Source organism: Trachinotus anak, unplaced genomic scaffold (assembly GCF_046630095.1).
Source record: "Trachinotus anak isolate AG129_WGS33_773 ecotype Australia unplaced genomic scaffold, CSIRO_AGI_Tana_v1 ptg000008l, whole genome shotgun sequence".
NCBI lineage: Eukaryota > Metazoa > Chordata > Actinopteri > Carangiformes > Carangidae > Trachinotus > Trachinotus anak.
In genome coordinates, this window is record NW_027273859.1 from 13,446,970 (window position 1) to 13,474,545 (window position 27,576).

The 27,576-nt window shown below is 41.2% G+C and overlaps 2 protein-coding genes across 5 annotated transcripts in view; both read right to left on the reverse strand.

Moving 5' to 3' along the window:
• The window catches only part of LOC139624765 (uncharacterized), a 39,634-nt gene extending 26,352 nt beyond the window's left edge, over positions 1 to 13,282 (reverse strand). The window contains exons 1-6 of the mRNA XM_071484141.1: positions 13,020 to 13,282; positions 11,174 to 11,557; positions 9,875 to 10,049; positions 9,576 to 9,703; positions 7,437 to 7,730; positions 3,348 to 4,526 (exon numbers count right to left, since the gene is read on the reverse strand). Of these exons, the coding sequence (XP_071340242.1) occupies positions 3,348 to 4,526; positions 7,437 to 7,730; positions 9,576 to 9,703; positions 9,875 to 10,049; positions 11,174 to 11,557; positions 13,020 to 13,083 (2,224 nt within the window). The 5' untranslated portion in view covers positions 13,084 to 13,282. The remainder of the gene's footprint in view (positions 1 to 3,347; positions 4,527 to 7,436; positions 7,731 to 9,575; positions 9,704 to 9,874; positions 10,050 to 11,173; positions 11,558 to 13,019) is intronic.
• A 2,884-nt stretch (positions 13,283 to 16,166) lies between these two features.
• Positions 16,167 to 27,576, reverse strand: part of LOC139623989 (DNA repair protein XRCC4-like) — a 28,994-nt gene continuing 17,584 nt past the window's right edge. The window contains exons 7-8 of one of the 4 annotated variants that reach the window (XM_071482713.1): positions 24,169 to 24,301; positions 16,167 to 16,238 (exon numbers count right to left, since the gene is read on the reverse strand). In XM_071482713.1, the coding sequence (XP_071338814.1) occupies positions 24,177 to 24,301 (125 nt within the window). In that variant the 3' untranslated portion in view covers positions 16,167 to 16,238; positions 24,169 to 24,176. The other 3 variants (XM_071482710.1, XM_071482711.1, XM_071482712.1) reach the window with 3 other exon arrangements.

Consider the following 27,576-nt stretch of genomic DNA (forward strand, 5'->3'; position numbering starts at 1 on the left):
GAGCTGTTTACTAGTGTTTACATTATATAGTACAAGCAAAGAGTAGGAAAAGATTGTTCACACACAAAACTTAAAATCCTTTAGTTTATAAACTTTGCTACCTCTCTCTCTGATCATTGTCCTCTCTCTCTCTCTCTCTCTCTCTCTGTTTCCCACAAACAGTGATTCAGAAAGATTATTGGTTGCAACCAAGAACACCTGCACCAGCTCAGCTCTGCAGACAGACACCTGTTAAAAACCCAGGTCAAGCCTGGGAACTCAGGTAATGGACCCACCTGACCTCCCTCCCAAACACACACACACACACACACACACACACACACATATTATCTCTCTCTCTCTCTCTCTCTCTCTCTCTCTCTCTCCCTCTATTTCTCTTTCTCTCATACACACACATACACACATGTGCATAAACGTAAAGACGTTTCCCTTTAATCCCCTCCATTTCACAGCAGCAGTTAGTTGTGCTGAAGCTCCCAAAGCCACATTAAACATGAATGTCCAAATCTTTCTAAATAACACACAGAAGCACTGGCCACCCTTGTCTTTATTGTGGGCACAAACACAGCTGGCAATCAGCTTTAGGTGATTCATTATTCTTTTTTTTTGTGTGTGATCTTTTTTTTTTAATAGTTGACCAATGTATGTCAACTTTCCACCGCAGGAACAGTGGTTACTTTAATCTTTGAAATGAGCCACAACCTAACTGTGCACATGCTTGCATGCGTTCACATTATAGGTGCACTCCAGCAAAAAATAGCACTACACCTCTGGTTAGGTGACCTCTAGTGGCCATACAGATTACCTGTATGGTCATTTAGGATGGAGAACTTGATAAAGCAACGAGCTTATGACCATCCACATTTTATGTTTGACTAACGTATCAACATATTAAATTTATATTAGAATTGGAAGAAGATTGTTTATTGAAGATGATAAAACATTCTACAGTGCTAAAAAAAAGAAAAAGCCAAAATTCAGCAGTGACTTTTGCACTCTCCCACTAAAGCTCCTCTAAAGCTCACTAATTAACACATTACATCGTTCTTATTTAAAAACAACACATGCCAACTTTTTCACTTCGGTTTTTGTACAGATCATACAAATGAGTTATAATATGTTAAAGTAATCAGGCTAACTGTTTCTAGTCTCTGTACTAACCTAAGCTAAAAGACTCATTAGCTGTAGTCTTATATTTATTATGCAAACATTAGAGCACTATCAGTCTTTGCATCAAAAACTGACAGAAAGCGAATTAGCACATTTCCCATTTCTCAGCCTCTTCCATTAAGGATCAGTTAAGCAAGTGTTAGTGAAGTGAATGTTAAATAGATGTTTTATGGCAGTAAGTATGTACTGCTGGTGGTTCTGTGCATTGTTTTGTGACATTTGTGCTGAACACGCCTAAGAGTATCAATATTTCAGCAAGTCATAACATGTCATACAAACACTTGGCAAACTCTGGGTTTAATTGTCTTCAATTAATCATGGGCACTGTTCACATGACTATAACACTGACATGTTTAGGACAACAATACATATTCATTCATTCAGTTTTTTTTTCTCATCCTGAGAAGATTATTGTGCACTTTGTTACTATGTAGCCAGACAACACGCCTCTCCTGACACAATATTTTCCACAAGCTTTTCCCATACAAACTGGGAGGGCAGAAAGAGATGTCAAGTGCCTCAGCTGAGCCACATCACATGATGTAGCAGTAAAAGTAGCTATAATCACCCACTTTGGTCACCAGGCAGCCTCCAGCTGTCCTCACAGAGTGGGGAGACTTTGTGTTAGCAATGACATCACCTTGAGGTGGTGTTCAGTCTCTACTGAAGACAGGCATCTGTGCTTACTCAGGTAGACTGCCAACACACCTCTGTTATTGCCAGGCTGGCTGTTAGTAAGCTGGGACACACACACACACACACACACACACACAAGGAGAGAAATACTGCAAATGCATAGTTGTTTGCAAGATAAACACACACAACACATACAGACAGATTTTGTATCTTTTTTACATACAGTACTGCACATGCACACACAAACACATAAGCTATGGAGAACTTTTGGCAGCTAAACTGACCACACTGCATATACACAGTGGCGATGAACACACCAGCAGTTTGAGCGTGTATAACCTGGAGTACAGACTGCTGCTCTCTCAGGCAAACTTAATACCTACCACGAAGCCAGACCAAATTCCAAAAACTGCCAAATGACCAATTCATTCACTTGTATACTTTCCAGTTCGCTGGATCCCTTCCCTCCAGCACGAGCTGCTCTTCAGGGACAAGGAATGAGTCACCATGGCAATGTTTGCAGCTCAGATGGAGAGCAAATTAAAGGAGTAGAAAATGATGCAGCTGCTGATGCATGTGAGATCATGTCCTGTTGACTTCTCAGTTTTCTTTAACCCAGTCATGTCTACAGTAAAATAATTGAGATAACTCAAAAAGGAACATTTAAGTTATCCCACAAATAAGCAGAAATACAGACATGATGACACAGTATAAAAGTCACAGTGTAAGAAACACTTTGAAAACACACTAAATAGATTGTAAAACTATATTAGATAATTATCTATAACATGAACATAAACCGATTTATGATTGCAATTTTCATATGTACTTGAAAGATGGAAATTTGATACTAGGTGTTTGTGTAAAGGTTATTGCAATCTTAGTAATGTATAATTTATGTTGAGTTTTAAAACTTGTGGTCCTGACCCCACTCTTTCCCTACTGCTGTCTCTTGATATCTTTTTTCACTGTCTTTCCCATCTTCTCTTGCTTGTCTGTATCAAAATAATTATCAGGACATCTGCTCATCTGGACCGAGAAAGGAGGTCTTAAGCCTAAAAAGTCTTCCAGCAGAATCTCACACTGAGAACACACATCAGCATGAGACTGAGGGAACCGGAAAACAAAACTCTTCAACTTGGTTGATTGTGGAAGCAGCAAACATGAGTAGAAGTAGTGTGTTGTAACTGCTTGTGTATATGTAGATTACAATTACCACTAAATATTATATTTGCAGAGCAAGTTACTGAAGCTCAAATGAACTTCAGCAGCCTAAAACCATACAAAAAACAAGGACAATACTTTAATTTGAGCAAAAACATCCAGCTCCTGAACAACAGAGGTCCTACACATGCCTATGGTGTGTTTGCTTTATCTCAGTTTACTCTGACCACTATACATTCTCAACAGCTGTCAAAATCAGACCGTCTCTCCACTTCAGCACCCTGGACAGCACAGCCTCCCCCAACTCCCAGCTACTGTACAAACATTTTTATTATATATCCATCAAAGCAAGGTATTGTATTGTTGAGATGTCTTACCTGACACATTCTGCATCTGCATGACAGTGGTCACTCGGACGGACTGCTCAGCAGCGACCACTGTACCTGGAGAGGTGGTTGCGTCGGCCACAGCTGAAGCCCTGGGAGCGGATGTAAAGAACTCTGTGCCGATCTCTGTGGCTGTGTCTTCCCCTGTCAGGGCGTCACTGCTGTCCTCTGGCAGCCGAGTGGTGGACTCATCAAAAACACTCATTGACAATGTCACATCTTCTGCTGAGGATCCACTGTCGATGGGGATGGTGGCGGATGTCGCAGCTGCAGGTGTGGTCTTTTCCTTGGAGTCAACAGCAGCTGTCTCTACATCCTGAATTTGTGGTGTGGTTGGTGTCATCTCTGGCAGGTCTGTCTGGTGGCTCACCTCTTTGCCGGGTTGCGTTGGAACAGCTGTGGGGACTGTTGTTCCATCAACAATACTAGTGCTGTCTGATGGGCTGGATGTGAAGTCCTGTTGGGGTGGCCGAGCAGGTGGACGTTTCTCTACATAAAAAGAAGTCTCAGTATCATCGATACTTTCATAATCTGGGAATGGTGTTGTTGAATGAAGCCAAGTGGGTGAGGGTGTTGATTCTGAGGAGCTGAGCACTTCCTCGCTGGTCAGTTCGGATGATTCTGTTGGAGAGTCGGTGAGGTCAGAGGTCATCGCTGTGGTGATGCCAGCATCTAGAATAGTTTCCTCAGTCTTCCCTTCAGCAAACATGGCCTCTGTGTTAAGAGATGCTTCCGGTATGGGGACATCAGGTGGGATTGTGCTGATCTCAATCACCGAGTGATTGTCTGACTCCTCGACTGGCTCAGACACAGATTCAGTGGTATCAGTGCTTTCTGTTGTGTATTTGGGTTCTGGCTCTGGTGCGGCTGTTTCATCATCACTTTCCTCATCTTCTTCTTTGATGGTGGGTGCGACTGTGGTGAATAACTCTTCTTCTTGGCCAGCTGGAGTCGAGCGAGGTGGAGCCATACTGGTAGAGAACATAGATGGGGCATTTGAAGGAACAGGAGAGCCTGGAGATTCAGCTGCCTCTGACACAGTTTCAGATGTTGGGCTGAGCGTAGTAGTGCTACTCTCCAGTAAAGGGATGGAGGCAGTGAAGCTGATGGAGGTGGTTCCTACCACAGACACATCCACGAAGGAAGTCTGGTTGATCACCTCTCTCCTTCCTGTAAAACAAAAAGCACATATACCACACACATAAGCACTTGAATCATATGTTGCACATACTCTACATGATGTTTAAAACTAATACAATATTTACAAAACAATGTATTTTTAATCTCTGCAAGCATGTGAGGCAGGCAGTTTGTGAGACACGCTCTATGAGTCAAATAGCAGTCAAGGAGCAACACACCACAGCTACAATAACAGTCTGACATTAAAGTACCCAGAGTTAAAGGTTTCCTAGAAACCTTCATGTGAAGGACTTCCTCTCTTAACTCTTCATGTTGTTTATAACTAGCACTAATATTAATTCATGCCCTGTTTTCAAAGACACAGTGGAACCAATGTTACTTAAAGTTACAGGGCAAGTTTTAATGTGTATTGCAGTGGTTGGCAAATAAAGTCAATTATCTTAAGGTACCAGTATTAATACTCTTTCTCTTGTTACTGATTCAATTGGATATTCTGTCTTCAGCTTGACACAGATTTTCAAAGTGTTCTGTTTTCCATGAAAAACCAAGACCGCTTTGAATGTTTCTCTCAAGATTTCCTGATCTGCCTGAAAGGATTCACACATCTGTAACATGGGATTTAAGCAGCATATAAACTTTAAGGAATTAAGTGTTGCAGTTTTATTAAAGTTGCCCTGACTATTTTTGTCCTCTGTTGCACCCTGTGCAATAGCTCAGTGTTTTTTCGTATTTTTTGTACTATCATTGAAGTCCCATCATCTCTCAGTGCTTGTTCTCAAATGCTCACTAATGAACCTGTCTACTTATTCTCAAGGTTTTACTGAGTAAATCCCTTTGTGTTTCTCTTGAACATGTCTCTTCCTCCCTGCCCCTCTGTCCCCCAATGCTCTCTCATTTACACACACCCATAAAAAGAAGTGTAACAGCTTTAGAAAGCTTTCCTCGGTGGCGCAGACAGATTGTGTAAAGCCAGCTGTTGGCTATTACGTACTAGCCCTCTTTCTTCAAGGAACTATCTCTGATGTAAGGTGTGACACATGTTTTTCCCTAACAGGAAAAAAAGGGCATACTCTAAGAGGGAGTGCATTATCTCACCGATGCATTTGAGCTGTTGCTGTTACTGAGGCCTTTGTTTTCCTCTAGGCCAATCCAAAGACCAGTCACAGGCTAATTATCCCCCTTTTCCCTCTGCACCTACGTCCTTTCTCCCTGTCTTACTGTGTAGTCTGACTGACATTTTACATAATAGTTTACATAATAAATTCTTTTTTGAGATATTATTGGAAGTGGGAAAGCAGGAACTGATGGAGTGAGTCCCACCAAACAAGGGTACTTGAAAAGCACTTAGAGGGGGGCGTAAATACAACATGACTGAGAGAGCTGACATGGAATACACAGAGCAGGAGGTGAGGGTGGCCTGTTTGTGTGCCCTCTGAACTCCATGGGGACTTATCACTTCGAGAGTTAGCATGGCTCAGGGGCAGTAAATGGCCAGGCAGGGGATGGCTTATCTATCCAACCTCTCATTTGTAAAGATGGAAAGGCCAGGTCAGGGGTCACCAAGGATGACTGAATTTAGAAGTCCAGCAGTAGCTTTGTCCATTATCCAAATGTCTGCTCTGATAAGTACAAGTGAGAATGACGGAGGGCAAACTCTGACAGCGGAAATGAGAGGAGAAAGGTGAAAAGGGAGGGGGTTAGATAGGAAGACTAAAAAGTCTGACAAGTGTGGTATTAGTTACTTTTGCTGTTTCTCTAAATGGCGACTATCATCTGTCATTTGGCTTTGCCCTGGGGATACTGATTAGTTAAGAACACTTTACATTTTGAGGGATCAGCCTAATTCTGCTAACTTCCAGTGAACCATGAAGTGTCGCTATTTATAGAGGTCCATAGCTATATTCTTTCTTCCCATGGTCAGTAATCACCACAGTTTGCAACAAGAAGTAATGTCCATGCATAACTAAGTGTGTCCTACATGCAAGTCCAAAGAAAGTAAAAAATAAATAAATAAATAAATAAAAAACATTTACAGAAGTAATAAATTAATACATTTCTACATTCCCAACACTTTGGCTAATCAGGTTTCTTTTGGATTACAATTAATTTGGCTCTTTATAAACATGACAAAGGATGTGAAATTAAAAATCTAAATATTCTGAATATTACTCAATTACTGTTGTACTTTGTTTCACATCAGCAGTGAGGTTGTATAAGGATAAAGCTTAAGAGGCCTTGATTAGCACAGCTGGAAGCAATAAAGATAAAAAAAAAAAAAAACACAGACAGATGCTGACTGTTCACAAACTCTCAAGCAAACTATTGGTCATTATTCTCCCCATTACAATAAGAACTGGCCTGTCCGTTGCTTTGAAAGTAAACAGAGCTTACCACTATGATTTTACCCTCCTCTAGGCTAATTTTGTTGCCACAGAAATGGGCGGGAAACTAGAATGTGAGACAGTGAGGTCAACTGGACACTGCAATCTTCGAGACTAGTCTGGCACATAACACGCAATGCTCATAAGAAAATCATTCCTCTGCTTTGCTCTGGTTGTTGTTTTCAGTGAAATTATACATACAGCAAGAAACAGAGAGACAAATTGAACAGAACAATAGACAAAAGATGAGATTGGTTGTAAACATTTTAAAATGCTGGTCTGATTAAGATGTGGGAAAGTGCACAGTGGTGCAAAGAAGCAGAAAATCAAAGGGTGGAGGAGCAGAAGTGAATACATGCAGGAGATGAGATCATAGCTCCTTACAGTCCAGGCCTGGTTTGACAGTGAATGGTGTGTGCATTCAGTCACTGTCTGTCTTTTATAAACCAAAATATAAACATAGACCCTATATGATCCACCATATGCAGGCAACACTTTGTTCCATGACATACTGTAAATCTGCTAAATAGTAACAGCAAGACCCCGGGAGGGAGTTTACCTTTAAAGCAGTAAGCTCCAAGCTTCTTAGTTGGTTCTGGAAAACCAGTCTGGTTTCTGTAGCGATACATGGTCCTAACGCCGAGCAGACCTCCCCCACACTGCATTTTGGGTACTGCAACAGGATGTCGTACGCTGCCATCGGAGAGCCAGCCATAGTCACATCTGTCCAGGCCCTGTCGCCAGGCAGCATGGAGCTGACCAGGGGTTGCCAAAAGAGCATTTGTCTTCTTGCACTCTTCACGAGCCTCCTCAAAAGTCATCTTATGGGTCACAGGGGCATAGTATACTTCACCTGAAACAAAGAGAGAAAAATGCAATACAAATTAAATGCAGAACCACAAAGTCAAAGGCAAAAGAGACAACAAATCATCAGTGACCACACCAAACTAAATCTTATTACTCTAAGAATCAGTCACCCAGGGCAGAGGGTTTAATTCACTTTCCAACTTTGGAACAAATCAGTGCTGTATCACTAACAGATGGACAGTCATTTCACATTTCATTTTAAATCATTTATAATGAAAACCCTACAAAAAAGCAAATCGCCTGTAGTAATCACAAGCCAGATATTTTTTAAGACCATTTTGACCTTTCAGAGAAGACATAACCCAAAAACAGCTGACGAAAGTCACAGCTGTGCAGGGCATGGACCCAAAATGTCTCCCACCGATCATATTTAGGACAACAGTAGTGCATTCATTATATTAATCTGAGGTGGGATAGCAATGCAGACAATGTGCCTGGCCTGTCAATGAATGCGTCTGTGCTTCAGGACATTAGGTTTCCCCTCGGGGGTGAGTGAACTAGATTACACCCTCCATGTTTCCTTCCTTCATGTTGTTCGTGTAAGGATCTTACCTTCAGAATGGTCACTGCACTGGACAATTATAAATATTTGCTTTCGCCTTCAGGAATAAACAAAAGACTACAGAAAAGCAAGCTCCAAATTGAAACCAAGCAACATTACAAGAGAGGATGACTGACTGACTGACTGACTGACTGACTATATGTTTTCAGTTAGTCTTGGGCGTAGCTTTTCAAATATCCCAAGTTGGTTCCATCCCATTGATTTACAGTGGCACTGAGATTAGGAGATGTTTCCCACCCAGAACTGTATTCTCTTAAAAGCAGACAAGAGACATGGTTCAGTGATTTTACTGGATATTTTCCACCCATTACACATGATATTGATGACTACCAATAAGTTATTAGTAGCCACAAGTTTCATTTTAGAAAAAAAAACAGTTTTCATCTACTTCTCAAAAGAAAAGAGGAGAAAACTGGTTTGATATTAATCAACATCATGACACTAATGAATATCCATGGCAATGTGGTGCATCAGCAATCTGATGCATACAGATATAACCACAATGTCCCAAGGAAATGTCTATTATGTAACCATCTATAATACACACGATAAAGATCCAAGAGACACCCAGTAAATCAAAGCAATTACCTCTCGAGTTGAGCATTCTGATGTATGCGTGCCCAGAATACAGAATAAAGTGAGAAGAGTTAAGTGGAAGAGTATGTCCCTGGTGGCTGTGGGATGGTGTGATTCTCTGGCTGACTCTATTGTCTACATCTGCTCATAACACTAATAACACAAATCTGACAATACTGACTTATGACATTCACATATAATTGGTTTGTATTGTTTTGTGTAGCAGGGCTGCACTGTCCACATCCCAGAGAAGAGGAGTAACTACATAGAGGGCTGGTTGTAGTTTAGCTTAAAGTCTCTGAGTGGAGTTAAGTCCATCAGCAGTAACATACTGGATAATGAACAGAGTTTTGGCTGAGAATTGCGAAGTTCCCATCAGCAATGCCAAAGACATTTTAAACACCCATTATCACATTTTTGTCATGGTGGAGAATCAACCCTAACTCCCTTTCTACAACACATGGAAATGTTTGGCTCAGCAAAATTTATAAAAGGTAACACATTGTCACCAGTAAGAATTTCAAACAAAACAATTAAGCGTATTTCCTCAGTAGTTTATAAGCTGTAAAAGTAATTTGCTTTGGGAATGTGATAATTGGGGGGTTTAGTCATTTTAACCAAAGGGTGTGTCAGTGCCTCTACACAACACCTCATTGCTTAGAACTAGAAAAGCCTAATTTGTGGCTGACTTACCATCAAGTTTATCTACGTAACAGTATACATCATAGGTCTCTGTGGGTTTCCTGGTTCCATATGACCTAATGCCAGGTTTAGTCTTTAGGTTGCCATAGCAGCCGCTCCTTGGCTTTGTAATTGGGTACCTATGCAGAAAAAGGAAGGAAGAGCCTTTATAATACATAAGTCAAACCATCTAATCTTTGTGCCAAAATATTTAGTATCACATTGGAACACAAGCAAATACATATATATCACTGAAAAGCAGTGCTGTTTAAAATAAATGACATTCGACAGAGAATTAAAATCCAGCTAACCTCACTGTCTGGTCAGCAATCCAGCCGGCATCACACTGATCAAAGCCATCCTCATAGGCTGCCTTCAGTTGGTCATATGTAGCGATGGTTGCTCCAATATTTTGGCAAGTTGTGACGGCGTTCTGGTAGTCCAGTGTATACCTGTTGGTGCTCGCCCGGTAGTGAAAGACAACACCTGACAACAAATATCAAGAAGAAAATAAGACCATCCAGAAATTAAACATAATAAGGATTTGTATACAAACATTAACATAGTGATCTGGAATTGATCAGAGTAATTTCAATGCTGTAAATTATGGCAAACGTCTTATAAAGCACACACCATGAGTGAAATCTCTCAGCTTCTTTGGAAGGGAGGAACTTTGCAATAAACCAAGAGGATGAGCAAAATACTCTTCAGTTCACCACAAATGAACAAGATAACTGCTGATGATGCCATGGCCCTGAAATCCCCATATTTGTGGACAGTAAACAGACGCAGAGGATATGATTGATAGTCCTAATTAACATTGCAGATAGTTGGAAAAGAGGCTGTGAGGATTGTTAAGCAGCAAACCCATACTATCCTAGGGTCCCCCTACCCCACCCATGTTTTCTCCATCCCCAAAACATGACTCATTACCTCCCAGAATACCTCTCAAGTGAGGAAATGTAAAATACACATAATGGCACGAGGTAAGGAGACAACATTTGACTTGGAGGCACTGCAATCATGTTGCATTATTATATACATAATTTAAACCTTGTGTAAAATTAATGAGGGAAACTGGGGACTTGTGTCTTTGCTCAGTGAAGGAAAAGTTAAAAAAAAAAGACTTGGTAACACCCACTGAGTGCCCCACCAAGGAGAAAAATGTCCTCTGACGAGGTGGCACCCAAGATGACGAGGATGCATGAGGTTATATATCTTTTGCTTTGCCCATACTAACATCTGGAATGTCATCCACATTTTGGGCTCTAATGGCTGACTGGGATGAATGGATGAACGCTGGAATTAAAACACTGCAGTACTTGGTATGGACAGGGACTCAAAGTCTCAACTGGCATGCCTCTAAAATAAGAACAACTGAAAACTGTGGTTACTCTGTGTAACTACTGGGTAGCTGCTGCTATCAAAGTAAGCAGAAGGGCGCCCATAGTTCTCAGTTTACATTTCTATCACCACTTGTATTGCATTTCACTATTATTAAGCCCTTGCAGCAACCCCCTTCTACATTTAGAGAGTATCCTGGGGAAGTTATTTTAGAGTCTTTTGTGTGATTCCAGTATGATGTGGGAAGGATATCATTAATGTCTTACCGTTGACATTGAGGTTAACTGTATCCTGGGTGTCCTCGATGCCGTACATAACCTCACAGCGATAAGTGCCCGTATCACTGGCAAGCAGCTTGACCATTGTCAGTGAGGCATCACCAACATCCTCAGGGTGACTGGGGACTGATACACGGTTCCTGTAGCTAGAACCTATCTTGATGACCCCATTTTGTGCCACCAGCACTGTGGATTCTTTTTCTCCCTCTATTTTGGTCCATTTGATCCGCAAGTAATCTCTGCTATAAATGGCCGTACCATTGGGACTGATGACTGGTGCTGAGGTCGGGATGATTGAGAAGAAGCAGGGAAGGTTTACCTTCCCTGAGAGGGAACCAGTGACTGGTCTGATTATCGATAATGTGTTGGAGGCTGAAAGGCAAAACACAGAAGGGTTAAATGCAGCAAATTCAGTTCATATTCATTCATTGACCACTGTATTTGTATGCTGCTCTTCATCTTTTTTTTAATTTCCTTTCATACAAATACGTATATCTTTTGTTTACTCTAACCCTAGCAGATACAAGTAGACACATTAAACGGCCAGATGCATTTACATTAACAGGGTGTAACAACTACACCCAGCCTAATAAAGAAAACATGCATCATGGCCTGAAAACGGCTCTTGGAAAGTCAAACCTCATCCTTGAAATGATGGGTGTGGGAACACATTTGACTCAGACTGTAGTGTGTGTGCAGCATGTTTGTTAAAAGTTTAAAGAAAAAAGCTAAAGATAATTGGTTAAACAGGGGAATTATGGTTGCCTCATTTCATGTTGTGCCACTGCTGGGTTCTGCGCATGTTAGTTTTCCTTCTCAAATAATCTCTCCCTCACCTGCAGGAGGACTAACTGATGTTGGCAGGTAGACCCACACAAAACAAAGTCAGCATGCAACACACTGGGCAATATTATGCATCTCACCTCTCATGACCTCCTACTCCATTCTCAGCTGAAAACGCTCTACTGATGTTACACACCTTGGGTAAGCATATTTAATTTAATCCTACAGCCCTTCTGCTAATGCACTGCTTCCAGACCAGACAAGGTTAACTGTTACTACTCTTAATCCCCCTCCCCCTTCAGCTCCGTCCACATTTAAAACTGGTGACTGTATCTCAGTCTCACTTCATTTCTATCTGAAGCATGTGGGATGTCAGACAGTATGCCAGACACAAATGAATGGTAACAGGCTGAATCACACTTAGCCCTGTGGAGAGGAAAAAGATTTACCTTTATTTTTTTTTCTCCTTTCTGGAGGGGGTAGGGGGTATTCACAGGGAACAATGTGGGGAATGCTCTGGGAGCAGTGGTGGGACAGCCCCAGAGGCATGAGTGTGTGCTTTAACAGGGGGGCTTATTAGGATGTGGGGTGAAACCAGCTGTTATTCCCAGACTGGGAGCAGAATCTAATTGAAAGGTGTCCATCCATACCCAGAGACAGAGCCAGGGACAAGAGGCCAGGAAAGCCAGGGGGGGCCGGGGGGGCCCGACATGCAGATCTCCTTGACTACACCTTTGATTAAAGTCTTGCAGGTTTCATGGGAGTGAAGACTGGAAGGGGCTTATCATAGCGTTCAACTTTAAGAGCAGAGTGAAACCTTAATACTGTGAGGAAACACTGACACCTCAGTCAGTTTGATGCTAGAGTGCGGACGCCAGCTGAATGCAACCATGTCAAATGATTTTACCTTTGGTGAAACAGACAGAGGTGGGCAGAAGGAGCAAGGGGGTCGGGAGAGAGGGAGGAAGAAGAGACAGGGGGAGGAAGATGGAGAGAAGGAGGGTGGGAGAGGGAGCAATTGAGAAAGACAGGGAGGTCGATCAAGACTTACCTGTCGCAGTTGCAGCTTCACAGAGGCAACATAACCACAGGATATGCTTTACATTAGGAATCATCTGTTGGAAGAATCAAAAAGGTGAATTAGGAAACAACGTGTTTCTGTCAGTTTTTTTCTTTTTTTGGTGCATTTTCCCTTGGAGAAGTAAATTTGTTGAGTTATAACAGATACATCTGATCAAGATATTTCTGTCAGGTATGGGTTCAGTGGTGTAGACATCTACGTGGGCCATATTCCTCATCTAAATATTGCAGGCTAATTTTTTCAGATAATTTTGTGGGTGGCAGGGCTGAAAGGTATAAAACGTCCTGTGGGGTCAAACTGCTGAGTTTTGGAGACAGAAACAGCGAGCCTCCCGCCCTCACTTGCACCCCACTGTATAAACACAAGTGGTGGGCCACAGTGGGAGCTTTAAAACTGCTACTCTCTATTTAAAAAAAATAAATAAATAAAAACGAGACACTCACTATGTAATGGCAATTTGCAATGATAAAGGATCATCCTCTAAAATATTTCAGGGTGGGTATCGTCTGGACTGCGACTTAATGCCAGGACTCTGACACAAGACTATCCCGAGTCAACGGACCCACCCTAATGGAAACTAAATGAAATAAGACTTTGGAGAGTCAATAAGAGCATGGAATCCAGGTCAAATAGTTTTTACATCTCCGACTGCGTATTTGTTTTTACAAAAAAATGCTTTTAATGTGTTTGTATAGAGTTATGTGCGTATAAACTGCAGGCAGTTGCAGGAGGTTTTCTAGGAAACAGAAAAAAAACGTCATTCAAAGAAAGATCGGCACTGAAGCATCACACAGGCGTATAATTAGTTCCATATTTTTGGAGCCAGTGGTTCTATATGCGCATCTCGGAGATGCTCCCTGCTATGAAACATAAATATCTGCTAGTGGGAGTTAAACACTTTTACTGTCATCCAATGAGGAATTTATTGAAACTTTGCCTTTTGGTTTGGAGCTGCTTCTTGAGCTTTTTCTTTTTTTTCTGCCCAGAAACACCTGTTGCTTGTGGATACTCAGCAGAAATCATGACAGGGTGACGTACTACTGATTATTCCAATTTCCACTTGTTAGGTGTGAAAGATGTGGCATAATCTCCAGTCAGCGGTGCTGATTTTGGAAATTCACTTGCGCTCACTCAGTAGCGGGACACGCCAGTGTAGGTTGTCTAAGGACAACACGGCATCACTGGGTGCGTTCCTGTCATTTGTAGACTGAGACGTTCATTTAAATAGATCGGTAAGTTTGATTTCAAACATTTGCTCGATATGATATTAAAATGTTATACAGTGAGTAAACAATAATCTACCAACAATTGCATTGTGAGTAATTTCTCTGTGTAAGCGAAATTATCTCAATTTATATTCCTGAACAAATATAAATAACAGGGTATACTTACGTTTAAAGGTGTTTTATTCCATAAAATGTACATACATCTGCATACAACTACATCCAGTTAGTCCCAGTGCGTAACATGCGTGCGTAAAAAGTGCCCAAATACGTCCACTCCAAACCGGCGCAACAGCACTTATCTCCGTGGTGCGCCTGTTTCTTCTCCTTAATGCTCCAGAGTCTCAGGGTCCCACTCTGGGATGATCCCGGTTCTGTGCGGAGCGACAGAAACAGCGAAGTGCTGGCAAGCAACAAGTTCAAATTTGCCTAACGCACACTGTTATTTCGTCAGTGTTAGAGAGGAGGGGCAGAGTGCCCATCTGAAAAGTGAATGAGACACCTTGAAGAGGAGGGAAAAAACTTAATTTGGCCCTATGCCTGAGAGGTACATCCTCCTCCAATCAGACTGTTCCCAGATCACGCGAATCTTTTTTTTTTTTTTTCTTTTTTTTTTTCGTTTTGGCAGGTAACAGATCTGTCATTTTATGGTGAGTCTATTTCCACTTCGCCAAATCTGATTTTTTTGTTAATTAGCGTAAAAGTAAACAAATGTAAAATAAATTGTACCAAACTTTAAAATTATTTATACGTGTGTCATGCTTATATTGCTTGTTGTAAACGCAGTGGATATTATCAACCTCTGATGATAAAATCTCACACTGAAGCCATGTGTGGAGCGCACCAGTCATAACCAAGGGTGCGCGATGGAAACAGGGTGGTGCAGATATGTCTCTGGTCGAGTCTGAGTCACAATCTACAGTTTGTTTAAACAACCCGTTTCTGTCAATATTAAGACGGAGTTTTTCCCATTCATCCAACTGAATCACTTGGGACCCGTAATGTAGTCGCGCACAAAAAAAAATAAAAAAGTAAATAAATAAATAAAATACTCGCAATCAAGTGAGGATAAGTGCAGTAGTTCAGTCGACTCAGATTTTAACTGCGTGTTCACATGTTTACAGTGTACAGGAGAAACTTGGTATTCAGCTATGGGAATAGATCATCTCAAGTGGAAATGGGTTGTCTCTGATTGACATGGCTGAAGTAGCCGGGAGTCAGCGAACAGTAGTTACCTGAAGCCTCTGTGCTTGGCTTTTCCACAGGGGGGAGAGGCTGGACCACAGTTTATCAACTCTTGCCTAATAATCACCAGGACTGGCTACTGCTAGATAGGTAGGTAATCTGTTGTCTGACAGTGATTATAGACCCCAGCAGTGTGGGATGAGACACACACAACTGTCTTTTCCAGTTGGTCTTGACAGAAGAGCAAATCCTTTGAATAAGTCTGATAAAGAGTGTCAGTGTGAACATAAGGTCTACATTCCCAGTTACATCTCACAAAAAGTGATTTAAAGAGAGATATGTGCGCAATTTTGCTATAATTTCACTTTAAAATGAAACAAGTGATTTTACAGGGAAACTGCACAGCAAAAGTGGCTTGCAGTGTACCATGGTGAGCACTGCAGTCATGTTCATAGTGTTCCTTAGTGACAGCCTCTTACAGACATATGGGCTTCTGCATATGAATCAAAACTGATGGGTAGGGGTAGGTCTAGTGGCTGACCCTGTTGGGGCAGCCTAGTTGTTCATTGTATCATGGTGTTGTCTGAGCCAGCAGAGAGCCAGAGCAGAGGTGATGAGCCTCTGACAGAGAAGACTGCCCCTCAAAGCCTGAGGGCCCTTGTAAAAAGTCATAGGTGCCGTTTCCATACCTGTGCACATTGTAATCTTCTCAGGGCTCAGCAACAGTTACCCACAGTGCATCTTTCCTCTGCAAGGCTGGACTGGTCTGGACAGCCGGACTCTAAGAACAAGGGGAGGCGAGGAAGAAAAGGAAGGAAGAATTTTAAGTAATGTCCTATCTCATGTGTACAACCTGCCATTTTTGCAGAATTAATCCTAAAATATAAATAAATTAAAATATAAATAAATAAAATATAATAAATTAGAAAATGACAAACAGGTTTTCAACATCAGCCGTTTGAGACACGTTTCAACTCTGAGCTTGCAGAAGAAACAAAGACAGATTACATTCTGACGATACACCTCCAGGAAACAGGTTTCATAACTGGACGCAGAGCTCAAACTGATCTGATCCTGGGTGGAATTTGCCACCTGACCCCAGCATAATTAACCACTACTCAGTTTTAGAGTTACGGGAATCATTTAATCATTTTACTGCTTTACCTTCTTAACTGAGTCATCGTTAAGTCAAAAGTTGCAAGTCATTTACTGCCATGTAAAATGCCTCTACTGTATGCGTAACCAGAGAAGTCATGTTGCCTTTCAGCACCCATAAATCAATGAGTCAAAGAGCCAATCAAAGAGTGTTTGATCCTGGTTATCCGCTGTGCAGGCCCCAAGATGACCCACATATCACATGACCTATAAAGGTGGTCTACCTCCGGCCCCATGCCACCTCAGACAGCATAAAAGGGGGCGTTAAATTTCTCCAACCCCAAGGGATCTGTCCTAATGGAACTCACAGTTTTGAAGGCCAAAGCTGCTATGATTCGAATGTGTTTTATCTGAATGTGTGTGTGTGTGTGTGTGTGTGTGTGTGTGTGTGTGTGTGTGTGTGAACCCCTTGTTTAGCAGAAAATGTGGGAAAATTAACCTTCATGCCTCTAGACATGAACCTTGATCCATTGGAGCCAAGTGTGGAGGCCCAGACCACCAAAGCTGATCCCCTCTATTTTAAACTTGGATATGTTACAGAAAAGTATAAACTGTTTTAATAGAAAACACAACCAGAGACAGCAGAATGCCACTCTTCTTCTCAGCTAAGCACACCCCGACGTTTCAATGACTTCCGAACAACATAAAAATAAATGAAAGGGAAAAGTAGAGAAAAAAGAGAAAAAGCTACAAACTGCTACTGTGAGGGCGACAGCACAAGTGCCACAACTGCCTGGAGTCCACGATACCAGGTGTCAATAAACAGGCAGGTGTCAGTCACGGCAGTGACAGCTGGTGGACTGTCAGTGGGTCTGTGGGTGTGAGGTTTATGAGACAGTGTGGGTCAGCTCTTAGGACAGCAAGCGTCTCCATCTTTCTCTCCAAGCCAATTCAATATGCACAGGTAAGCACAGGTGAAATGTAAAAGAGGTCTTTGTTTAAGCTATGTAAATCATCACCAGAGAAGTGGCTGTGTGCTGTGGTGAGGCTGAATCACTTCACACTAAGCCCGTCTGTAATCCTAAACGCAACAGACGTAAGTACATTTTTTCTGTGAAACTGCAGAAAAATATTCCCATTGATTACAAGATTTCATCAGATTGTGATTCAGCCACTCAGCCCAAACCTTAGTGTCAAAGCTCTTGTGAAAGGATCAGGTTCTAGTGGTGATTGTTTGAGAAGCACAACAAGTCAAGCACAACAACAGATTGGAACTTGTGAATCACTGCATCTGCCACCTTCTAGCAAAGTAGTGAAATCTGAAAGGATGGCAAGGGAACAAAGCCAGAGGACGTGAGCGGGGGGGGGGGGGGGGGGGGTGATAACCAGAAACAGACCATTCCCAAGTTGCAGATCTTTGCCAATTCCAGTTTACAAAATGCAGCATTGTGAGAGCAATTTCACTCTGAAAACTCATCCCCTCTGCTGTAGTCAGCCTACACATGACCGTCTGGGGAGTTAGAATTACATTACTTCAAAATAAATTTGAGTAAGTAGCATATTTCACAACTTAGGTATTTAGAAATGTCTGACCTATGACATTCGCGCAGACGATGTGAAAATTAATTGACTCCGTATGATAAAATTCCCAGAGGAGTCGTGCTTCTCACTGTACTTCAACCACAGAAGAACGGGGTGTGTGAGACAGTCAGTTATTCAGCCAGGCAGCAATTAGGCCTACACGAGAGAAGGCAATGTGGACAGCCTGTCGATCCTTTGGTCTCTGACCAAGAGGAAGCCAAGATAATAACATAATGCATTCCCAGCCATGAGACAAAATGAAGCCAACTGTAGAAAGCCATTTTGGTTTCTTTGGCTCCAATTACAATTTTAAAGGATATTCTGGTAAAACTGCAATAAAACTCCATCTTGGTCATCAATTAAAATGTTTGGGTGGCAGACATGACATTCAAAATTGCTTAGTGGTTACTGTACGTTACTGTACATTTGAAAGTACACATGAAACATGAAAAAACTATGGTTGCACTTGCAAACATCCTAATTTATCTTATTTAACTTATCTTAAAAGAGCTATGAAATATTGTAGGTGGTAAAAAAAAAACAACACTGTTAAACCTTAGTTTTACTTACCCATGTGTAACTGAAAGACAAAAAAAAAAAATATATATATATATATATATATTTATATATCACCTTTCTAAACAAAGTTACAAACTGCTTCACTTTGTTGAAAAAAAGAGAAAGTCTCCCTCGAGCGCACACTGCAGCAGGTTGTCATTATCACACACTTAATCTTCAACTACCATCCTCTTAAAACCTGCAGAACATTTGGTTTAATTCAAATAATGAGGCCAATCAGTTCACACCAGCATCTCAAAGAGAAACCACTCGTTATTTGTGATGATCAAAAGGCTCTTTTACCAACTGGGCTGAAACAAAGCAGATACTCTCTGCCACTGGCAAAACATGTAGATCAGTACAGAAAAAGCCTCCATGACTGCAAGACAAGTCAGCACAAAATGTGGAGTGGAGATTTCTGTTTGGTTCAGCCATTGAGGAAAGCAGCCAGAGAACTTTTATTTGTAATGTACAGTGCTTGACTGTAATACAGCATGGTATATATAGATATGTAAGCTATGATATCTCTGAGACCATCAAATGTATGACTGCACTTAACACAACCGTTTATGGATTTTCAACATCTGGAAAGTTGTCATATATGATGGCTAATACGGTCTTTTTGCTATACTAGAATATAAGAGCTATGCTTGGAGTCATATCTACTTTGTGTATGGGTACATACAGTACATGCACAACACAAAGAGCAGAGGCTTACACATTCAGTTCAAAGTGATCAGGCAGGAAGGCTCACTGCTGGTTTTGTATTGCCCTGAAATATATTCCCTCAGTTTCAAACAGCCTGCCCACTGCTTTACTTCCTTATGTGTGCCACCCCCAGCAGAAACAACGGTACTGCCCACTGTGAGTAAAAGCAGCAACGGGTAATGGAGTCTGACACAAGTAGTCCAATAAAACCAATCACATTTCTGGGTTAGAAAACACATGTGTATAAACGTTGTTTACTGCTCTACTGCTCATAACTCAGTGCAATTTTGTGGAATCACAAAATGTAGTTGATTCACTGTTTAATAATCAAAAACGGAAGCAGACACCAGTTGGCCCAGTATGTTTGAAGAGTGAGTTAAGTGTTGGCATTAGTCAGTACGGAGCACTTGATGATAGGATTCAGCAAAATAAAGATGTCATCTTCACTTTTCAAGCATCGCTTGTGTCAGGCCAAGTTGTTTCAGACATTACAGCGTAAGGCGGTGAGCAGTGAGAGCACAGCACAGCCCAACAACAGACAAAGAGCACTCTGTCTCAATGCTGCTCTGTGCAGCGGGAAAGCAGGAAGGCTCCTGTCATTGGCTCCTGGATGATGGGAATTCTACAGGTGCACGCAGTAAGTGAATGACGATGATAAGTGAGTTACTAAATGTTTAATTTCGGGCCGGCACAGCCATCATCACTCTCTCACAAACACTGTTAACCCTTTCTGTCGCATCAGCTGGTGCATAGCCCATTGATCTAAGACTGGCCTTGTTAGAGGGCCATGAGGTTGTCACCAAATTACTACCTAATGTGAAGGACAACTTAATGGATTAATGGTTTGAGTAATTCTCAAATTTCTCATGTAATATCATTCAGGTGTTTCTTGACAAACAGCTACACCTTTATCTTCTTTGCTTTCATATCAGTAAACCAGTCATAGTATAGTAAACACTTTATATATTATGTTCTCAACAGAAACTTTTCAGGCAGGAAAATTCCTCTGAAAACTTCAGGCTAAGCCAGCTTTTATGCTACCATTTCCAAAACATCCTCCTGGCATTGACTTACACTCAGAAATGTGTGATCCACACCTCAACTATACACTATAAAAGCCCTCACCTGCGAAGCATTACAACATTTTTTATCCCCCTAATGATGTCTGACACTGACCCTGCAGGACAGATAACATGTAAAATCAACATGTAAAATCAACAGCACATCATCAATTTATCTGATTAATTTAATTTACAGACAGTCCTCATTGCTGTACATTGTTTGCATCTTTGACAATAAAGTATGACAAAAGGCAAAAACATTGCAATGTAAAATATTCATTAAAGTCAGGCTGACTTTAACATGCCTTTTTATGTGAGACATTTCACAATAGAAATTTAGACTTGAAAAACATTTACAATATTCCACATTACAATTAATCTCCATCATGTATTTTTAATACATTTCCAGCAAACACTTTTTATATTTAAAATCAAATAAAAAATATTTACTCTTGCATCAACTGGTTCAAAACATTTACAGTGTTTTTATAATAGACAAAAAAATCATCAGGTTCATTCCAAATATTGTAATGTTATATTTTAGAATATTCTGCATAAAAGCATGTTATCAGGATTGTTTTCTGAATTAAACCACTGACTGAAATATTCAGCGTATAGTGTCTTCATCCTTCCAACTTTGTCTCATCCTCCCTATCACGTTGACACGCACTCATCTGTAAATTATCCTCAGTACCCGATCTGGACTTCCCTTAATAAAAAGCCTCATTGACAGGTTGTGCAGAAGAGAGAGTGTGACATTCCAGTAGGGATTACTAAACCAGCAAGCGCGTGCTGTGGGATTATCCTGGCGGCCACCCGTGGTCCTCAGCAGACAATATAGGTATCATCCAAATTATAAAAGACGGCAAGAGGGTCCAGAAGTCAAAGGTAGAATGGTCAGATAAAGAGTAGATCTCCCTAGCTTCATTACTGTCAGTGTGAAGACACACTGTGATGACCTCAGGACCTAAAGCTGGTAGCAGAGGTAAAGTAAGAGGTGAGGAGGTGAAGACAACATAACCCTATTAACCCTCTGCATAACACCCCTCAGGTAGTTTGGGCCACAGATCATCTCCAGAATAAAAGAGCAGATGTGAACAAGAAAAAAGGGGGAGGTCAAATTATCTTTTGCAAAATGCTAGTTTAGAAAGTGGAAATGAAAGAGATGGTGTATAGTTTATTTTCATAATGAAAAGAGGGAGGAAAACATCAGCAAGGCATGATGAATAAGCAGCTACAAAGCAGCTTCAGTTCCTTGGTGGTGACACCCTGTTTTCTGGGTGTAGCCTGTTGTCCCTCAGTAGTCGTTACTCTTTCTCCAGTATCACACGGAGCCAAGGTCAAGGGGCTTGGCATCCAAATCCAAGCTCAGGACGACGTCAAACTCTTGAGAAATTGCTTCCATACTGCTGGTCCACATTCTCTGCCATACTCTCTGTGCCATTAGCAACAATGCCACCAGTTCCTGAGGAAGCACCAGAGGGAGTTACGTGTCTGTTATCACATGACCACTAACGCATCTTTACAGCAGCGGTGAACGGAACATGGAATCTGGAGCATTTGGAAAAAGATGCCATCATTAATTGTTCATCTTTTGATTTACTCTCATGAGAGCTGTGGCAGGTAATTGTCACAGTTAAAGCAAACCAGATGGCAGTAACATGATCCTGCTTTATGAAAACTGCTTTAACAATCTGGGACATAATCTGGCATCAAATCTGGGGACACCTCCAGGAGTCTGTTGCCTGGTTGTCAGTGTTTTGGTTGTGTGTATCGAGGTGAGGGTTGACTAGCTTGCCACATATCTAGATAGGGATAAAGAAAACCTGTTCATGACAAAAGCCTTAGATTTAGGGCTTTAATCATGTTGATGAGTCCCGGATATCATCTGTTCATTGAAGAGGACAGTGGAGATGAGACAGGGAGAAAGAGAGGCAAGAAGAGCATAGACAGAGGGAAAAAGTTAGCAGTAATATATAATTTGCACTAAAACAACAAACATCCTATTCTTAAACTTAATATTTTGTCCCTCATAAAATATGGGAAATGCAGTTCAATATATTGATAGAAACCAAGACTTAATTAGATTATCATGCATTCTGTCCAAGAAGCTCATGTTGTTTAGCGAAAAATGTGAGCATCAAATGAAATCTGATAGGATGCCAAGGCGAGGGTGCATGTTTTCACTGGAACTCAAAAGCTGTTGCTGTCATTGCTTAGCTGGTCTGAGCAACACAACAACACTGTTGTTTATTTGCAAGCCAACACCCAAATGTAAGCTGTGGGAGGATGTTATGGGGTTGTTGGATTTAAAAGAAGTGTCACTGCAACAAATGTACAAGAGGTTATCACCTCCTATACAGTGAGTGACAATATGTTGGCAAGGGAAAGGTGCTACTACTATTCCAACACAACACACATCATCACCACACCTGGAGATGTAAGTTTGTGTTGTGTTAAAAATACTTTTTTTTTTTTTTTTTGCTTTTCAGACTCTTTTGCAGCAGCAGCAGCCTAAAAATAAGATGCAATGTTAGTCTGAGCCCCTTTGAGGTCCTAAAAGGCAGCAGTCCAAGAACGTCTGGTCTTCTATTGCAGTGCGTCAGTATGAGAAAACACGCAGCTGTTGAATACGGAAAAGACCTCACAACATTGTATGTTTGAGCCGGATATTCAGGAGACACCTCTGTAAATCCAAACATTAACAGAAGCTGATTAATCTCTGGGACTTTGTCAGACCCACCAGTGAGTCCATCTTTATAAAGTCATGTTGCTCACACGCACACACAGAGAAATGTATCCTAAATTCTCCTCATGATCCCAAGAGAAAATCAGTTTAAGAAGTGAAATGACATAGATAGAATATGAGAAGTCACTGTTTGTTGGTCTTTTTGTAAAGTGCATAAAAATATTAAAAAAAAAAAAAAACAATAAAGCAAAAAATCAAAAAACAAATATGTCTTTCATATTAAACCCATCCTATTTATTAGGAGGAGACCACAACTACTCTTTAGCATCTGTAGACCAGCTCCACAAGGACAGTGCTGTGGTCCGAGAGAGGCAGGAGGAGTTCAATATGACCCTAATGAGTAATGCAATCAATACTATAAGATGTAAGATGAATAAAACCAGTGAAATATTATAAAAAACAGTGAGCATGTGTTCATTTTGTCTGTAACACCAATGATGACGACAAGATAATGATTCAGCCTTCTTTAATGGGAGAAGTGGTAGGAATGGGGGATAAAAATTCAGTAGGGCACCCCACATCTGTTACTGTGATGGTTTTTCAGAGGTTTGTATGAGTGCCCAAACTGAAAAAAAAAATGTCATGAATGAAATTTGAGGGAAAAGACAAGAATGTTTCATAGGCCCACAAAACTCTAAGCTTGAAATGATTTTCTTGCATTGTTGTTAAACTCTAGGTTGGGGCCACATGGAACAGCTTATCCTTTAACTAAAAGTAGACTTGAGAGATTGTGGGTCATGTTGACACTACCTTAATATGAGCTACTTGAAAATCTGCAACATATCATCTGCATTTTCCCATCTAAGCTCCTCCAGAGATGTGGGTTTTTTTTGTATTGCTGAAAGGAGGCTCCAGAAAATGGCCTACTGAACTAAAAAAAATGTGAGGTGGAAGCACTGATAATCCAACTATGACACCAAATATGGTGATACACTGGATGCATCAGCACTATGACTAACCTGTGATCTTATTCCTGTTCAGAAGGTCCTGGGCTCGGAGAGTCAAGCAACCTGCGCTTCCGTCTCGGTTGTTCGTCTTCATTATCAGAAATAGTCTGGTCCACTGAAATGCCTTGGCACACAAGATTACGACCTGCATCCAATATAGACAGAACACACACAGAGGCATACACAAACAAACAAAACATCATTACTTTGCTGTTGCTACTTTGAGAAAGCACATTTTTAATCAATGATGTCATTAATATACCTGATATATCAGGACTGCTCCTTTGAAAAATCAATCCTGTCAACTGTAAATCAAAGGCAGTAGATGCTAACAACATTCCTTCACAATGACCTCTGACTGTTGGACTGCAAGTTTCAAATGCCTGTAAATGCTTGCACGCTGATCTCTTGTTAAAAAATTTTGGGATTACTTTGGTGGTTTTATCACTGAAGCCCAAATTCTCCATCTTCATCGCTTAAACCGATTTTCCATCAGTGTCATTTGTGGTGCATTGCCTCAGTTAACCTTTGTTAACCCTAGACATCTCCACACCTGAAGTCCTGTGACCTTTATCGGGAATAGAGATCTGGCATTCCACACAAGCCCAGTCACACTCGGATAAAATCATTTATATACAGACATACAAACACACCTGTTTGCCCTTTAACACTGCTGCTAGCCTGTCTGAATACAAAGATCGACAGATTGAGCAGTTGCATTAGATAAAAAGAAATACTTTGAAGACGTGGGATGAACTGATTAAAAGATAAAACTTACAAAAGTAATAGTGGTGTAGATATTCACAGTAAAATGAATAAAGAGTGTATTGAATCCATCTGACTGAAAAAGAAGTACTTTCTAACATTTCTTTGCCATTACTCCTCCTCTGACACTCCTTCATCCCTTAAGCCACACTGCCTCTCTCCTCTCCTTTCATTCTCCTTCCTCCATCTCTATCTCTTTTATCTTTAGTCACCCCACTGTGAGTGATATGCTTCCTATGTTGTCACTATCAGATGCTAAACCTGGAGGGAGCAGGTCAGGGAGAGAGAATATTTTTCTTTTTGTCTCCAAGTCTGCTCTGTCATTACTCTTCTCTCTTATCAGGCCTCAGCAATATGAAAACACAGCCCGAGGCAAGAGGGTTAACTGGGGCCACACATGTCAAAGGGGTGATGTGTAGCCCACTATGTTGGTAAAGTTTGGGTAGATTTCTAAATGCAAATAAAACATCAATCTGCTTTTGTGCACATAATTTCTGACTTGGTCAAACTCTGCGACAGCCAAATGGGTGGGGACTGAAAACACAACAAAGGTCACTGAGTTCTGAAATTCGCCAAAGTTTACTTAATTTACTTATGTGTTTACTTGCTTTTTAAACACAAAAGGTTGATGGAGCTCATAATTTATGTTTCATGCCCTCAGATCATTGTGAATGCAGCTATGAATTAATTGGTTGCTGGAGTTACCAGACTGAGGCTGCACAATATAAACAGTAGGGACTAACAATGCATTAGGCATCCATTAGCATATTTTAGCAGCCACTGACATGAATATATGGCTTATTTCCACCACAGTGTTAGGGCCAAGAAAGAAACGCCTAGAGACTGATTTGTTGGACAGCTGATTTAGAAGAAATTCTACACACACAAGCTGGGATACACACCCATAACATTTAAAAAGTAGGGAATATCAGAATACAGGGACAAATTCATCTGGGCACTGAGATAAGAGGTAAGTGCTGAGCGATTTTCACAGACAAGCTGAAAACACAAGAAGGCATTGTGGAAAAACCCTTCTGGACCACAAACAACAAAGTGTGTGAGCCAAGACCCATACTGTGCAATCTACAACCTCCATCCATCTTCACAGAAGCCAGGATTGGAGCGAGGGCCATGGAGAGGACGCCATGTGTACGTGTGTGTGTGTGTGTGTGTGTGTGTGTAAAAGTGCAGAGAGTGCCAAACCACATGAACCTGCTGAAGTCACTACAACATCAATGTGTTTCGCAAATGTATTATCCTCTCGGGGTGGCTTGAGTTTGGCTCTAAACACAAACACGGCCATTGAGAGAGCGATCAGTGGGTTATCCCAGCAGACTGCAGCACTGTAGCAGAGGGGGGCATGACTCAGCGGAGGTGACGTCACAGCTTCTCTGTGTGATGCGGGACGGGGAAGACCACCTCACAGGCGGCCGTGTTGAAGCAATCACAGCAGATTTTTCTGGCTGACTCACTGAAAAGCATTCCCAGAACCCAGCAACCCGAGGGTATATTCTCTGCTTGTGTGCTTTTAAGTTTACATTCAAGCCTCTTGCTTACATGATCAATTACATTCAGCTGTCAAGTTTATTGGACAGTAAAATGAGTTCGAGGAAACCTAAAACTCTAGAGTTTCACTTAGAGTCGGCATCATTGCTGAGTCACATTGTGACCTATGACATCACAAGGAGAACTGGGAATGAGTAAAAATTTGCCGTGCTAAATACTCACACACCCTATTCCATCAAGACATGGTGCATGTGTGAGTACTGTAAATGGAGCATACTGGAGCATAATTTGTTGCCGGTGTGTCGAAAGCCTTTGTAACAGAAAAATATGATGAAGGCGCCCTATGAGTCCAAAATGGGTTATATCAAGAGAAGAAGCCTCTGTTTTAAAAGAGCAATTTGTAAGTTTTGCTATTGCTACATAGTTAACATTAGCATTAACTGGCAAACTTACCAGTCTTGGGAAGAGCTTCAATCATCATTTTGTTTGCAATACAAGAGGTTATAATACTTGCACACAAGGCAGGAGCAGCCCAGACTGTTCTCTCTCGTCTGTGGTTCCCAAATGGTGGAATAAGCTGCCAAATGCCACCAGAGCAGGGGCGTCCCGCTCTATCTTCAAGTATCTCTTGAAGACTCATCTCTTCTGAGCGCACATCCTTTCCTAACACCTATAACACCCTAACATGCCTAACTAGAGTTGCAATGCGAAGTGACAGCAATAGAAGCAAAACAAGCAGTTTGGCGAGTAAAGGAATGAAGTTCGATGTTTCTTCTAGACTAGTAAGTAAACAGCTGTAAATGCTAATGTTGGCTACGTGGCAGTAGCAAAACTTACAAACAGTTCCTTTAAATGATGTTTAAATGATGCTCTGAAACATAACAGTGTTAAGCATTTTGCTTATTTAACTACATCCTCTGACCTACCTGAGTGGTACATGGATTATCTAGTAGCTTTCTGTTTACCCTTTGATATGCAGCATTAATATGATACCTGGGGATTACATTTTGATCTCACACTTTGTGCACGTTAACTCACAAAGGCCCTTTTTTTACTCTTTGAAAGCCTTTGTTATTGTGCTCTAAGTAATTAGAGGATGAGGAGATGTTTGAATCTGGTTATTATCAAGAGTATTAGTGTTGCAACATA